Below are 15571 nucleotides of genomic sequence, written 5' to 3' on the forward strand. Positions count from 1 at the left end.
TTATGCATTTTGTGTGTGTGTGTGTGTGTGTGTGGGGGGGGGGTGACATCCTAAAAGAATATTTTATGTTTTAAGAAGTCAACTCGGCCTCATCACCTCCAATGCCGCTATTTGAAGCAGTGTTGGGGAGTAACTATAACTACATAATTACAAATGAAAATGTGTAGTTAGATGAGTTGCTTTTTGAAATTTTCATGATAATTTCAGTTACATTTGAGCAATAGCAACAAAGGATCATCCCGACCCAACCTTCTCAAACCTTATTTTAGGAGGCTCATCCTATGGTCAGAAATAAGATAGTTGAAAGTAATGTATATTACTTTGAGAAAAGTAACTGTAATAGTTACTGTTTTACATTATCAACAGGGTAACGTGTAATTGTAACTTTTCCAAAATCCTTTTAACTTTTTTTATTTTTCTGGTCCAGGCAAAAAGCATCATGGGTTTCAGGACTTAATTACAATTTTTGCTGTATCACGTACTACAATATGTGGAGATGAGTTGCTAAGTCTTTCCAATGAAGAATATAATAAAATCTCAATTTTACTTTGCCATTGTCACGCTGTCATGTGACAAGAACCGAACCACCAGCATATGGAGAACTGTAGCCATGATTTTTGTGACGTCAATCATAAGCAAAAACATTCAGGATCACACAAACAATACACTTAAGACCAACAGTCATTAGTCAAGGCAGTTTCAGTGATCATTAAATGTCCAATGAATGGCATACTTAAAAAAAAAAATAATCTGAGGAAAAAAATAAATACTGTATAAAAATAATTGTAATAACGAATGTAAGAGTACAAATCTGATTGTATCAGCATAAAAAAAAAAATTGCAGCTTCACTCGTCTGCTACCTTCCTCTGATGTGCCAGCACCGATCTGTGATAACTGACAACTTCATTTAATGCCCCCTAAAAAAAAAAAAAAAATACTATGATCTTAACAAAAAAAAATAAAATAAAATACATCTGCGAGAAGTAGTTGTCCCTTTTCGATGCGTGAAACAGTTCAGTGATGGGGATACCACACCTGGAAAAGGACAAAGTTGGCAGAAGTTTAGGGTTTCAAAATTCCAGACGCACCCACAATAAGTGAAGAGCTGATACATGTACATTCAATGCTATATAATAACAAAATGGTTAGTTTGGCTTCACCCCACCCACAGGCTTTAAATCCATCATTCTGTAGCACTTGTGCTGCAAATGAGAGCCAAAGTGTGCCAGGCTCAATCTGTCTCATTAATTTTTTAGTAATGTGTGTGAATAATTTTTCAGTTGCCTGTGTGCGAGAATTAGGGTTAGGTTTCGTACACTGGTTATTCAGAAGAACATTCTTTATCCATGGTAACATTGTCATTTTTTTTTAATGATAAGTTTTCAAGTGACATCACATCAGTTCGTCACGAAACATGGCGTGTGCGCTAACTATCATCATTTTCTCTCATCCTGGGCAGACGCTTTTGTCTGACTTAATCATTCTTTGATAAACCGTAATTTCCGGCCTATAAACTGCAATTTTTCCCCCCTCACACGCTTTCAACCCTGTGATTTATGGGGTGGTGCGGCTAATGTGTGCATTTTTTTTTTTTCTAACGGCCGCAAAGGGGTACTCGAGCGGAAAAGGTAAGTGAGACCGTTGGAATATATGTGCCGAGGAAGTGACTTTTACCGGTCCGGCCCTGTTAGCGCTGTGCTTGTGTGTTATTGCCGTGTTGCAGTGATTTTGCCCGTATGTTTTTTTTTTTTTTTTTTTAAACCGGCCCTGTTACCATGGCGCTATTGTTAGCATTAAACTCTGTGTACTGTCTTTCTTTGTAAATATCTCGTGTTTCAATGTGGGCACTTGCGGCTTTTAAACGGCTGCGGTGTATGCATGTACCAAATGGTATTTCCTTTACAAATGTACTGGGTGAGGCTTATAACCAGGTGCGCTCCGTAGGCCGGGAAGTACGGTAATCAAACAGGAACTATGACCCTGAACATGCTCAAACGTTTAGATTACTCATTAGCAAGTAAAAGTCAGTAAATGAGGCACTGTATAGACTTACAGTGAGGGTTTCTCTAGTGTAGCAACCAAGTGTTTTGGTAGTACCTTTACTTTTGAGGGTTTGTTGTGGTGGAAGGTATCTTCCCCAAGGTTGCCGCCGAAGGATTCTTTGGCGTTATTGTCAGAGCCGACGCCGTCGATCAGACTGCCTGCCCCCATTGAGGTCGTTTGGTACCCGCTGTCCACCTGCACGAGGCCACATAACCCAAATGTTCGGCTGTTACCCCAACATTGATTTCAGAAAAGTTTGAACATAACATAAATTTTCAAAGTAATTGATCAATTGGAGCCTACCCCAGGTGATGACAAGACAGGTTACATACAGTTTTTTTCAATCTTTTTCAGGACACACTTCCAGCAATTTAGAGCAGCTCTGATTAACCCCAAATATATTTAAAATTTTATTACTGCTGCAAGAAAGAAAAAGAAAATGTACATTTTTACCCCCCTCCAACCAAATACCACTTTTTCCAGACCCCCAATCCCAAACTTCCCAGTTCCAAAAAAAATCTGAAACTTCACTTTTTTTAAACCAATTTGAGTACCGTATTTTCCGCACTATAGGGCACACCTAAAAGCCTTAAATTTTCTCGAAAGCCGGGTGTGCCTTATATATGGATCAATATTGAGCCTTTAGTACAGCGCCATCTGGAGGATGCATAACATAACCCCAGCCTCTACTGTAGCGTCTATTCCACGCGCCTTTTATATGAAAAAAGTTTTGAAATAGGCCATTCATTGAAGCTGCGCCTTATAATGCGGAAAATACTGTATTTAGATGTGTATATTGTACCAATCAATCCATCCAATCAATCATTTGTTTTCACTGTTCAGTATATGTGTGCCATTCTGTCAGCGAATAATTCCAGAAAACTAGGTAGGTAATATCGCGTGACATTAAATTAAGACGAAACCCCCAAAAGATTTAATGTTTTACAAAATGTTTGCATTTCCTACACTTTTCCAGGCCTGAAAATGTATCGTAACCAATTCCATACTTTTGTGTAAGTACCATGTACTATGTCTCAAAAAGTTAGTCAAGTTTTTACCTCCAGTACCTCCACCCCAAAAATGACAATAAAAAAAGCAAATAAAAAAAGTTCCAAACCTGCATACTGGAATCACAGTGTATACTGCTGCGCTCCCCCAAAAGAGAGACAAACATTTGAGAGCTTTCCATGGCCGACACGTTGCCCATACGAGAGCTGGTCAGCCGTTCGGGAAGACCTCTGTTGTCTCCCTCCTCATCTTCCTCCTCCTCCAGTTTTCCATCCATCCTTGATTCCTGATCGTTCTCCATCTTCACTTGCTCCGTGAACCCCGACCTCTCAACGTCAGGAGCAGGACTGTCCTGAGCCACAGGGGAGGACCTGTCCGCCTCCATCGAGTGGACGGGCGGCGAGAACTCGTCCTCCTGGGGGTCTGGCAGCCTGGGGTTGAGGACCGATGAGATGAGCGGCGGCGACGTGCAGCAACGGAATCGAGGTCTGGGTTTGGCTCTGGGTTGGTGCTGGTGCGGAGAACAAGTGCGGATGGGAGAGCAGCCCTCCACATCCGGACTCATGGTAAAGGACCGGACATCCGTCTCCGGGGGCACGCTGAGGGGAGTCAAACTGCAAGGTCGCTTCCACTCGGCTGAGGAGGATCAGAAATAAACGTGTCACCGGGGTGGGAGAATTTTTGTGCTTGAGGGACTAATTTGGTCATTTGCAGATTATCAGAATCAGATTTAATCTCATTATGTAAAACTAAATGTCAATATGTGCATGTAAAATAGTTGGTTTGAATAATCCATCTTCATTTTTGATCATTTATAAACAATTTCATTATAATGACTCAACCAACAATAAAAAAGTACATTTTATATAATTTAGAGTACATCAATGAAACAATTCAGTTTGACGAATGATTACAAAATATTAAAAAATGTATTTGGATTTTTAAAAAAAATGCCCAATACAGTACAATAGTCGTTCATAGTCATGATGGTTAACCAAGAGCCAAAAGCCAGCCCAAAAGTGGTTCCGCAGCACAGGCAACAATTTAAGAAAATGTGCCTGTGAACTAATATCCAAATTTACCTTCACAATTGCTTTGAAATGAATACACATTTCCAACTATTAAATGTTGCAGTATATTTTGCACAAATTCTAATCTCCAACAAGGAGCTGAACACCACATGTTCAGTGCATTTGGTTGTCGCTATGTGTCCTCTAGGGCAGGGGTGCGCAGACTTTTTTTTACCCCAAGATCTACTTTTCAAGCAGCCAGCCTCTCGCAAGCTACCGACGATGGGGTTGGGAGTGGGGTAGATGATTAAGATGATGATGACGCTCCCAAACCGTTTTAAGATTAATATTATTAATATATATTTAAAAAACAGAATTAGCTTTTTGTGCACTGTATTGTCTGTCCTTTCATCCTAGATCAGGCTGTGCCAAGATGGAATTTTAAAATGACACACCATCTCATCCTGCACGTTCTACTTTGGCTTCAGACCAAAACTTTCCCACTCGGAAAAGAGAAAATCTCGTCCAGTTTAACCACTTTTTCTTCAATTATTCACATACTCCGACAGTCATTGCATCTTAAAACAACAGCATTTCTCCATTAATATTGAAAGTAAGCATAAGCAGCATGTCTAGGTCGTCTTTGCTCTACATTGCCCACACTTTGTTGCTAACTAAAGCAGAGGTGGTGGACGTTGTCATTATAAAACACATTGATGGGCTGCGTAAGTACTGTAACATTTGTAATTATGAGTGTATGTCTTTAAGACCTGAGATCGGGGGACGGGTGTAAGGTAAACTAGGAAAAAAGAGAGTGTGGCGCAGCAGCGGTCGTTGTTGAAGAAAGTTCCATGTGCCGCCTAAAAGAAACCAGTGGCTTCTTTTCATGTTTTTACAGTACGTATGTGAATTGTGCCATTGGATGTAACAACCAGTCATCCCTCCTCACTCATTGAATCACATTGCAAAATGCCAAAAACTGAATAGCTCTACGTTATACTTTCAGTTTGCATTGGATTATTTTTTTTGCGTGTAACGCAGAATATCTGCAAAGAGATTGCATCAGCGGTTCACAATTGCGCACATGCGTGGTTTAGAGGGAATATTGGCTGACGTCTTTTTTTTTTTTTTTGGCACGCTGTCCCGCGATCGACAAAGACTGTCTGGCGATCGGCGCATTGAGCACCCCTGCTCTAGGGTGTATGTCACCTCTTGCCCAAAGTCAACTGGGATGAACCAAGAGGAGGAAAATGGATAGACAGTTCTTGAATAAAGTCAGTCTATTATGGTTCCTTGTCCCCCCCACCCAAGGTCAAACAACGGAGGGACAGACCTTTTGCTGCCGCAGCCCCCAAACTAGAATGATCTTAGACCAGCTCTCACTCTTATATATATATATATATGAACAATTTCAAAACCTATATGTTAAGTCCTGCATTTGTTTTATGTAATTGGTGGTACGGTATGCGATATTTTATATCTGCTGATGTACATCACTTTGGTTAACGCCTGTGATTTTAAACACTATTTATGAACAAACTGAATTGGATAGAAGTAGCATACCGGAGCCTGTGGGTGTGCGCAGCGTACATACAACGATGGGTGAAATGGTGGGAGAGGCTGAGCTAGCGGGCGATGACCTATCGGGGAAGAGAGGGCTGGCATCTCTGCAGTCCTGGAGGCGGCCGTTCTGGATCGGACTGGACGAGAACTGACCCTGTAGAGCAGGACAGAAAATGAGGTCGTTTGAATGTTTGAGTTACAGCAGTCCACTGATCGTAACTCAATCTCATATTAACAAATCATATTTTTATTCAGTTAAAAAAAAAACTATAAAAACAATGTAAAGAAAAAGAGGACATAAAATGCAATCACTAAACATATTGTACTTTTCATGTGCTGGATTTGTGCCTTTACAACAAGCAGCAGGGCCTTGTGAGTAACAGCAGAGGTTGTAGTTGAGTGTCAGTTTGTGTGTAAATGTTTGAACATGAGTTGTGGCCTACAGCAGCTCCTTGGGATTTGTCTTATTTAGTACAGTAAAGCTTCGGTTCTTGAACGTCCCCGTTTTCAAACAAAAATTTTGAGATTTTTTTTTTTGCTTGCGTTTTCGAACGAAAATCAGTACCCGAATGGCCCCGACAAAACCCGCAAATGCATACATTTTAAGCCAAAAATAAATACATTTCTTGCATTATTTTATTATATTAACTATTTAAATTATACATGTATTTCCACTATGCAGTTCATAATCAGGAAAAGCTAAAAAAAAAAAAAATGCTTTCAAAAGCCTAATTTTTTTTAAAGCTTGGAACGCATTATTTCTTTTTCCATTCATTGTAATGGGAAACATCGATTCGGTTTTTGAACAAAATCACTTCTCGAACCGTTTTCTGGAACCAGAACCGAGGCATCACTGTATGTGTGTGTTTATCTGTCTGCAGATCTCTGTGCCCAAACTAATTCCTTAACTTTTCCCCTTCAACTCACTTCAGTGGCGGTATATCTGAAGCTCGATCGTAAAACCCCCCAAAAAATGAAAATAAAATTGACAGTGAGATCTTGTGAGTCAAAAAACCTGTAAGATGAGGCACTCCGTAAGTTACGGTATTATTGTATTTGTGTTTTGGACCCACCGTAGATGGAGTTGAAGCAGACACACTGCAGGACAAAGGAGATGAAGAGATGGCAGACTGCGTTACAAAATTCTGGGTCAACAACAGCCTCTCTTCCTGGGATTGCCTTCTCGTTGGGCTCGGGGGACTGGAGCTGTCTGAGCCACTGGAGCTTCCTCGGCCATCCAAGAAGAGTTTGCGCCTCAAAGAGTAAGAGCTGAGGCTCTCCTGAGAGGCATCGCTGGCCACTTCCTCACTGCGGTAATACTCCCCTAGGAGCGCATCACCGTGAGATGGCAGCGGAGGAGAACCGGACCGTGGCTATTATCGGCTTACCCAGAAGTCTCTCCAAATCAAACCCCAACGGCAACGACAGAGTTGTCTGACAGGCAACTGCAACACAAACTAATTCATTAACACGGAGGACAAAAGTTTTTAACTTAATGAAAAAGCACGGACCTGTTTTTCTTTCCTGCTCCTCCATCATCGGCGATAGAGATCCTGAAATGCAAAAATGATACGCTAAAACGGAACTTTTAAATCCAGATATTTCGGGAAAACAATATTTCAAGGAAGCGAACCTGTTTTAGACGTGTGAGGGGTTTTATGGGTGTCTGACACAGACCACGGAGAGGGCACAATTGCTCCCTTGGTAAAAAACTGGACGGTGACACAAACAATACACATTATTTGCATGTCGCACATCTATACTCATTAATCTTCCGTTCCGCTTATCCTCACTAAGGTCCACTGCGTGCTGGAGCCAATCCCAACTATCTTTGAGCAAAAGGAGGGGTACAAACTGAGTGTGGGTATGAATGCGACTGTGAATGCTTGTCTGTTTATGTGCCCCGTGATTGACTGATGACCAATCCGGGGTGTAGTCTGCCTATTGCCTGAAATCATCTGGGACAGGCTCCAGCTCGCCACAATCCTTAACAGGATAAGGGGCATATAAAAGTAGATGGCTGGACATTATGACTACCAATAGCTTTAATAGGATTTGTAGCGCGCATGCAGCAGCATTGATATGTAGCATATAGTGTCAAAAGGGGTGCAAAATGTATAAATAGTCTCTTCTTGCATCACAACATACTTGCTCGATGGCATTCTGACGCTTTTCTTCAATGTCGAAGTCTGTCCTTGAGATTTCAAGAAACAAAAAGACACACAAATAAAGCCAACTTGTTACCCTATCCAGAAGAATTTCATCCACTTGGATTGCAGCATTTCATTTCGGTACCTTGTCTGGCTGAGGTAAAATGACTGTCGCTGGATCTCCTCTTGATCTATGTGCACTGGGAGAAGACTGGCCATATCGTCGATTGACCAGTTGAAACCGGGGGGAGCCTGTGCAAAAGTGGATCGACGCTTACAGACACATTATGATGCAGCAATTGTCATTTAATGCGAGGGTAGGACTTACGCGACTTGCATCTTGTGATAACTTGAAAACAGACGGACTAGGGACGAGGGGCTCACGGAGGTGGTGGTAGTCGTTGGGACTCTCAAATGGATTCCTTACTGATAGCTTCCCCGGTGTTTCTGGAGTGACGTGTGGCTCCATGTTGTCCCCCATCTCTAAAAGTCACAACCACAACCAAATATTTTGATCAGCAAAAAGGTGATCCCAGAAAGTATGCCACAGCATATTCGTGTGCTCTACGAGATAATCACTCCCCACGGGAAATGTTCCAGATAAATATAATTAGTCCGAAAATGATTTTGATTCAATATTATATTATATATTTGTACAGGTAAGCGATGTATGGTAGTGAAAGGTCGAACAAAGTATTTCCGACAGACTTCCCAAATAAAAGTGATTCTGAAATAAATGCCCTACCAACCACATTGTTATTATGTCACTATGTGCTATCTGATTTGACTCTGAAACATTTGAGAAAAACTGTCCGACAAGACGACATCGCGTTTTACGTTACCTTAGTTTCCTGCTTTTCGTTCCAGAAAGACGATTCCCTTCGTTCTTATCCTCAGAGCAATGTGATGTCGAGTATATGTATAATTTACGTGATTATCACATTAGATAACTGATACGATACTTTCACTCCACATTCCGTGCAAAAGCCAGCAGAGAATAAAAGCAATTAGAAACGAAGCGTCCTTACTCGTGAGGCGCTTTTGGACTTTTATTTCAATTTCGCCCTCGCGTCCCGCCGGCCAATAGAAACATTCCCGGAAGTCCGCTGCAACCAATCAGTGATTTTATGTCGTCATCTCCCTTTCCGGCTTAGCCTAGCTAACAATAGCAGGCTAAAACGCGCGAGTGGAAAATATTGCGTCGTAGTGGACATTTTCACGGGACAATTGTGTCTTACAGCCTACATAAAATGACCAGAAAAATGCCCAAGTCATTTATGCACAGTTGGTTAAATTATTAATGTTGTGTTGGGTTTTGTATAAACGCGTCGTTATCTCTAACTAGTAAGTTAGTATCCATTGAAGGCCATGGCAAGTGCATCCAGCGCGAACCTGAACGCAGTCCGGGAGACTATGGACGGTAATAGTGGCATTTTAGTGACTTTATTACCATGCATTTTTCTTGGGATTATAACGTCTGATTTCATTGTATTCTTATGCCAGTGTTACTGGAGATCTCCAGGTTGCTCAACACTGGTTTAGACATGGAGACTTTGTCCATTTGTGTGAGATTGTGCGAGCAGGGCATAAACCCAGAAGCGCTGTCGTCTGTCATCAAGGAGCTGAGGAAAGCCTCCGAGACCCTCAAGGTACTCAAATATGTCATCTGAAGTCCGTTGTATTCTGTCAACGTCTTTGCAGTTTATCAAACTAAAGAGAGGACACCCATGTACTCATTGATGTATGATGAAGTGCCACTGTGGTGAGCTAACATTGTTTATTTTGTTTTACAGGCACCTGAGAACTGCACAAATGGATGAACCCTTCACTTGGGTGGTTTTAACTGGAATTCACGTGTTTGTTTGTTTTTTAGCCCTAACCATGGAAACTGCAGCCATTTTGTCCTCACGCTCTTCCACCTGTCCTGGCTTTGGATGCAGATGTCAATCAATCTGGATGTTTTTCCCTTAAGAGCACTATCAGCTTGATGTAAGCAAACACATGACATTTGTTATAATCCATTTTTTGTTTCGTTTTAAATGTTGGAAAAATTTCCTTTTGGATTTTTTTTATAAAGTTTGTAAACCTCCATCATGTCTAACTCTAAAGAACAATCAAAAGCCACTAGATGGTGCTGTAACACTTTTTTTGTACAGTAATTGCATTTTTTTTTATGTTCAGGTTCAAAATGGACAACAACCACGTGTAGAGATTAAAAGTGAAACATCTGTAGTGTTTACAAATCATTTTAAGTATTACACAGATGGAAAACTGCAAAGTTTTTTCATGTTGCAATAGTTAAATGCATTTAAAAAAAAAAACAATCTTGAATAAAACATTTCATAAAACAGTTGAGTCTGATACTAAAGCCCATATTCTGAGAATTGACTTTGGACAACAGTAATAATGACCTGATACATTTCATACTGTTCATCCTTAGTGCACCAAAAAAATATGATAGGGACTTTATTTTGAAAGTACATTTGGTCAGAAATATCGACTCGTCATACTAAAGAGTATCAAAAATACTGTGTAGCACATTGCTTAATGGCCACTTCTTAATGCTTGGTATATCTTTTTACCTACGAGTGGCCATTTGAATTTTTATGAAGTCCTCAGAGGGACATATAAAATATATGAAAAAAAGCCATGCTCATGATTATACATTATGAGCATTTTAATGACTTTTTATAACTGTTCCTCTCTCTGAAGCTGATGTAGGTTCCCCACCTCGGCTGTACACTAAACTTCACACCGATTTGATCGGCCTGATCGATTGGCTTTGATGTCATAATTCGCCTCATTGATCGACTCCGGGAAAACATTTACTCCGCATCACCCTTGTGCAGTCCATATCTGAATCTAAAAGGTAGTTCATTTTTATATAATACTATATATATATATATATATATATATATATATATATATATATGGGTTTTTTGTATGTCTTTTGACATAGCACTGTAAATATCTGATTGTTATTTTAAAAAAAAAAGTCACAATGGGAGAGACGGAGGTTGAGAGATGGCACGTAATGTGCAAATCAAGCAAAGACAAATTTGCTCTTTTACGATTGCGCTATTGCAATAAAATCTTATTTTGCGATACCACCGCATCTGGTTTCAAATTCATCCTGAACCACACAGAGCCAGCATCTCTTCTTGGTGCTCAAAACCCTACCCTAACCCTAACCCTAACCCTCTCCATACGAACATCAATGATGTAGAACACAGGTGTCAAACTGAAGGCCCAGGGGCCAGATCCAGCCCATCGCATTATTTTATGTGGGCCGCGGAGGCAAATTGTGTATCAACGTCCACGATTTTTGTTAAAGTTTGTCCCAAAATGTATAATTGTCATGTCATAAATGATAACATTGAGCTATTATTAGCATTTTTGTGTAACCAAACAGCAATATTTGGAAAACCAGCGTTGGCCTCACAGTTCTGAGCTCCCGGGTTTGATCCCGGCCCCGCCTGTGTGGAGTTTGCATGTTCTCCCCGTTTCTGCGTGGGTTTCCTCCGGGCACTCCGGTTTCCTCCCTCATTCCAAAAACATGCAACATTAATTGGACACTCTAAATTGCCTCTAGGTGTGATTGTGAGCGCGGCTGTTTGTCTGTATGTGCCGTGCGATTGACTGGCAACCGGTTCAGGGTTGTACCCTGCCTCCTGCCCTGTTGACAGCTGGGATAGGCTCCAGCACTCCTCGTGAGGATAAGCGGCAAAGAAAATGGATGGATAGATGGCTTTCACATTGCATTTTTTTAATCTGGAGGGCATGTCGCACTCCTCCCCAGAAAGACTTTTTACTGTGTAGCTGCACATATTCCACATACCATAAACGACCACTGTACTTGTGCTATATTCTTACCCCTCTCCCCCCATCCAGCTATGCGGTGAAGATGATCAAGCTTACATCAAGTACCAAAGCGCGCAGCGTATTGTTTTCTTCACTGTCTGCAAAATACCTCTATTCATCCTCGAGAAAACATGCTGAAAGCACACAACTTTCCTCCACAGGCCAATATTCAGGCTTGACGCAACCTCTCATCTGTGGTCTTGTGTGTGTGCGCGCGTGTTTGTATATGGTGCGGTCCACTTGCGTGCAGGCACGTTGATTTGCCACCGCTGCTTCAAGATGTCGACAAATGAGGGTTCACCCCACCCTCGACTCTTCCTACCCTTAAGCCATCTGACAATAACGCCCCTCAGAGGAAGGCGGCGTGTGAGCTCAAGGGTGTCGGCGTAAGCATTTTCCACCTTGACTGACAGGCCAGCGGTTTGAACTCTCCGCTTGCTCCATTTTTTTTTTGATCTGTTAACACATTTCTCTCTCTTTTCCACAATAGGAAGGTCATTTTTAACTTGTCTGAAGCAGACGGGCGAACAAGTAGAAGTACAGATACTTTACTTGCATTTTTTTTTTAAAGAAAAAGAACGGTAAAAGTACTAATCCAACTCCTTAAACTAAACCAATATCAGCTGAAATGTAATTAAGTTTTTTTTTTTTTTTATGAATTTTCACTGCCCGTAATATATAAACCCATTTTCATAACTGCTCTATGAAGAAAGTCTTGCTAATGACAGTAACCGAAAAAGTACACCTTATCTGTATATGCATGTTTTTTCATATTAGATGGTTAATTGTTGGGTTTTATGCAGGCACAAGAAAAAAATATTCACTGTAAATCATACTCAGAGGCGACGTCAAATAATTCTGGTGCATAAGGCCCTGGATGGGTAATATGTAGGCTTTACACGATCAGGATTTTTGGGAACGATCAGGGAGTTTAAAAGACGGTAACCAATCACTAATCTGATCACAAAATGGAAGAATGAATCTATTTAAATGACCTCTACTGTATATACGTCTGCACTTAATTGTTCAAAATGATATATTTGTAATGAATGATGTATCTTTTTTTCATTTATTTATGACAGTGAGGCATAGTGACAGATTACAAACACAAATTAATGGTCTTCTGTTTGATGGTAGGAAGTACATACAGCAATCAATGTGTCTACTTTTTGTGACATTTTTGTTTGTTGGTGTGTTGTGAGATTTTTCAATTGTAATGTAGTTGGCTCCTAAAAGGTTCAAATATATATATAATAGAACCTCGGTTCTCAACCGAAATCTGTTCCAGAAGTGATTTGTTCAAAATCTGGATGGATATTTCCCATTACAATTAATGGAAAAATAAATAATGCGTTTGAAGCCTAAAAAATACACAATAATAATAATGATGAAAATAATAATAAATAAAAAAATCTAACACTATATTTTTGCAACATCCATCCATCCATTTTCTGAGCCGCTTATCCTCACAAGGGTCGCAGGAGTGCTGGAGCCTATCCCGGCTATTTTAGCGAATTCGGAATACACCTTGAACTGGTCGCCAGCCAATCGCAGCGCACATAGAAACAAAACGAAAAAAAACACTCTCACCTAATGGCAATTTAGAGACTCCAATGAATGCATGATTATAGGATGTGGGAGGAAACCAGAGGTCCCAGGAGAAAACCCACGCAGGCACGGGGACAACATGCAAACTCCACAGGGGTGGGCCAGGATTTGAACCTCGTTCCTCAGAACTATGAGGCCGACACTCTAACCAGTTCCTCCACTGTTCCCCCATAACAAAGAATAACAAAAGAAAATGTAAAGAAATATATACTGGTTTTATAAAGTACCATATGTTGGAAAAAGTCAAGTCACAACATTGTATGCGATGCTTTCAGGGGCGTAGTCTTCAACTTTTGACTCACTGTCGCTCCTTGCGAGTCTTCTGATTTTGCATTTGCGTGTTTGACTGTTTATACTGTTCATTAAATGGCCCCCATTTTTTTTTATTCACTCAAGATGCAACATATTTAAAGCTCACATGAATCTTACATTTTGACAGACGACACAAAGCAAAATACTGTAAAGAAATCAATCAACCAAGTGACTGCACCTTACCAGAAAAATTGGAGAACATGTAAGTCAGGTTTCTGCTGTACCCGAAGTACTGCATCGATTCAGGTACAGTATTTAAAGGGGAAATCCACTGGTTTGCATTAAGAATGTATCCAATCAGTCATGCAATATCTACTCTATTTTGACAATGTGATGTTAAATCCTCTCTCATTGAATAGTGTTTTGAGAAGATTTTTATCAATTATGAATTTTCAGGGGCGTTGCCATTTTCACAAGTCACATGACCTACGTGCGCAGATGTGACGTGTACTGTGCCGCAACAAAGGCTCGATTACATGGGACACCATTTATGCCCGGTGCTGATTTCTCGGATTTATCCTCATCTGATGAAGAAAAAGCAGTATCGGTTGATCGGGAAGACGGAGGAATACTTCCATACGCACCCGTGAGCGGCTTGGCGGCTCGGTTGATCGGGAAGACTGAGGAATACTTCCATACACAGCCGTGAGCACTGCTCCGTCTTCCCAATCAACCGAGCGTCTGAGCCGAAAGATCCCTCCCCGAGCCCTGGAGCTCGCTCACCGGGCAGCAAGCTCCCGGCTCCCCCAAGACGAAGCTGTGCCGCTCACAGCTTGTATATAAGTATTCCTCCGTCTTCCCGATCAACCGATACTGCTATTTCTTCATCAGATGAGGATAAATCCAAGAAATCAGCGCTGGGCATAACTGTGTCCCGTGTAATCTAGCCTTTGTTGCGGCACGGTACACATCACATCCGCGTACGTAGGTCATGTGACTCACGAAAATGGCAGGGCCCCTTGAAAATTCGTAATTGTCGATTAAAAAAATCTTCTCAAAACACAATTAAATGAGAGAGGATTTAACATCACATTGTCAAAATCGAGTACATGTTACATGACCAATTGGATACATTGTTACTCCAAACCACCGGAATTTCCCCATAAGTGGTTGTACTTGGTTACTTCTTGGTGACTATACCAGTGAGCATGAGTGAGGCATTCAGATGTGATGCCCCAAAGTTCTAAGCACCCCCTGGCTTCCACATAGGGAAAGGCAGGGACGGGGTGTGTGTGTGTGGGGGGGGGGGGTGCGATAGGTGGATAAAGGCCCACAGTATAAATTCTTCTTTTTTTTTCCACAAAGCAAAAAATACTTGCTTGATTGGCGAGTGTGGGCGTGGGAGTCTCCCGTGTTTGATGTATTCCTCCTGATCCCCGCCAAACACTTTGATCTGCCGTAAAACAAAAATATTCCCAAATCCCACAGTCCTGACTGGATAGATTAGCGGCCATACATGCATAAACATCTAAAGGGGGGCTGCTCAACTAGGGCAGTGGTCAGGTCACATGACTGCAGCAACTTCAAGCGGGGCCCTCGCATCCCAAACTTCTAAAGGTGTTTGTATGTCTGATAATTACCCGTGGCCCGTACGTTATTATTTTTTCTTAATAAACGAGGGCATTCTCATTTAAAACCGCAGGACCCTCGCGGTGCCGTAAATGGTCCTGGTGCGGGAAGTGGATGGTACAAGAAATAATTAGACTGATTAGTGGCTCCTTGTATGCGAAAAACCCAAATTACGGACAGTGGAAAAACAACGACTGTTTATGCTCAACTTCTGAGTGAGAAATGAAGAAGGAAGTGCGAGGCTGACCAATTTAAAATATACAGTAATAATGTAGCCTTTGTATGCTGTTGTTTTGATGCGATTGCAGTCCACTTTGGGTAATCGTTGGATGATCAATTAAAGAGAAAGCCTCTCTCCGTGTTTGATGCACCTTTGTGTTAGCGTTCGTATTTTTTTTCTCATTAATGTCTTCGCTCAGTTGGTGTTGTGAATGTGGGAATAGGGA

At 41.2% G+C, this 15571-nt stretch overlaps 2 protein-coding genes across 6 annotated transcripts; one reads left to right on the plus strand and one right to left on the minus strand.

Moving 5' to 3' along the window:
- Positions 1-905: 905 nt before the first annotated feature.
- bora (bora aurora kinase A activator) lies at positions 906-8825 on the minus strand. The gene is made up of 12 exons (XM_061836381.1): positions 8618-8825; positions 8104-8258; positions 7921-8027; positions 7774-7819; positions 7259-7337; positions 7137-7178; positions 7014-7070; positions 6699-6949; positions 5626-5779; positions 3162-3688; positions 2099-2239; positions 906-1036 (listed from the first exon to the last, which is right to left on the minus strand). The coding sequence occupies exons 2-12, from the start codon at positions 8254-8256 to the stop codon at positions 1016-1018; spliced, it is 1578 nt and encodes a 525-aa protein (XP_061692365.1). The 5' UTR covers positions 8257-8258; positions 8618-8825; the 3' UTR covers positions 906-1015.
- Positions 8826-8935: 110 nt separating this feature from the next.
- mzt1 (mitotic spindle organizing protein 1) lies at positions 8936-10639 on the plus strand. 5 transcript variants are annotated; one of them, XR_009797339.1, is made up of 4 exons: positions 8936-9195; positions 9279-9424; positions 9649-9764; positions 10488-10639. XR_009797339.1 is itself a non-coding variant. In XM_061836385.1 (3 exons), the coding sequence occupies exons 1-3, from the start codon at positions 9144-9146 to the stop codon at positions 9652-9654; spliced, it is 204 nt and encodes a 67-aa protein (XP_061692369.1). In that variant the 5' UTR covers positions 8936-9143; the 3' UTR covers positions 9655-10125. The 5 variants fall into 5 exon arrangements, 2 of the variants coding, with proteins under 2 accessions (XP_061692369.1, XP_061692368.1); XR_009797340.1 differs by lacking the exon at positions 10488-10639 and adding an exon at positions 9957-10125; XR_009797338.1 differs by lacking the exon at positions 10488-10639 and adding an exon at positions 9957-10125 and having other exon boundaries at positions 8938-9195; positions 9569-9764.
- Positions 10640-15571: the final 4932 nt, after the last annotated feature.

Source organism: Syngnathoides biaculeatus, chromosome 12, assembly GCF_019802595.1.
Source record: "Syngnathoides biaculeatus isolate LvHL_M chromosome 12, ASM1980259v1, whole genome shotgun sequence".
NCBI classification, from domain to species: Eukaryota; Metazoa; Chordata; class Actinopteri; order Syngnathiformes; family Syngnathidae; genus Syngnathoides; species Syngnathoides biaculeatus.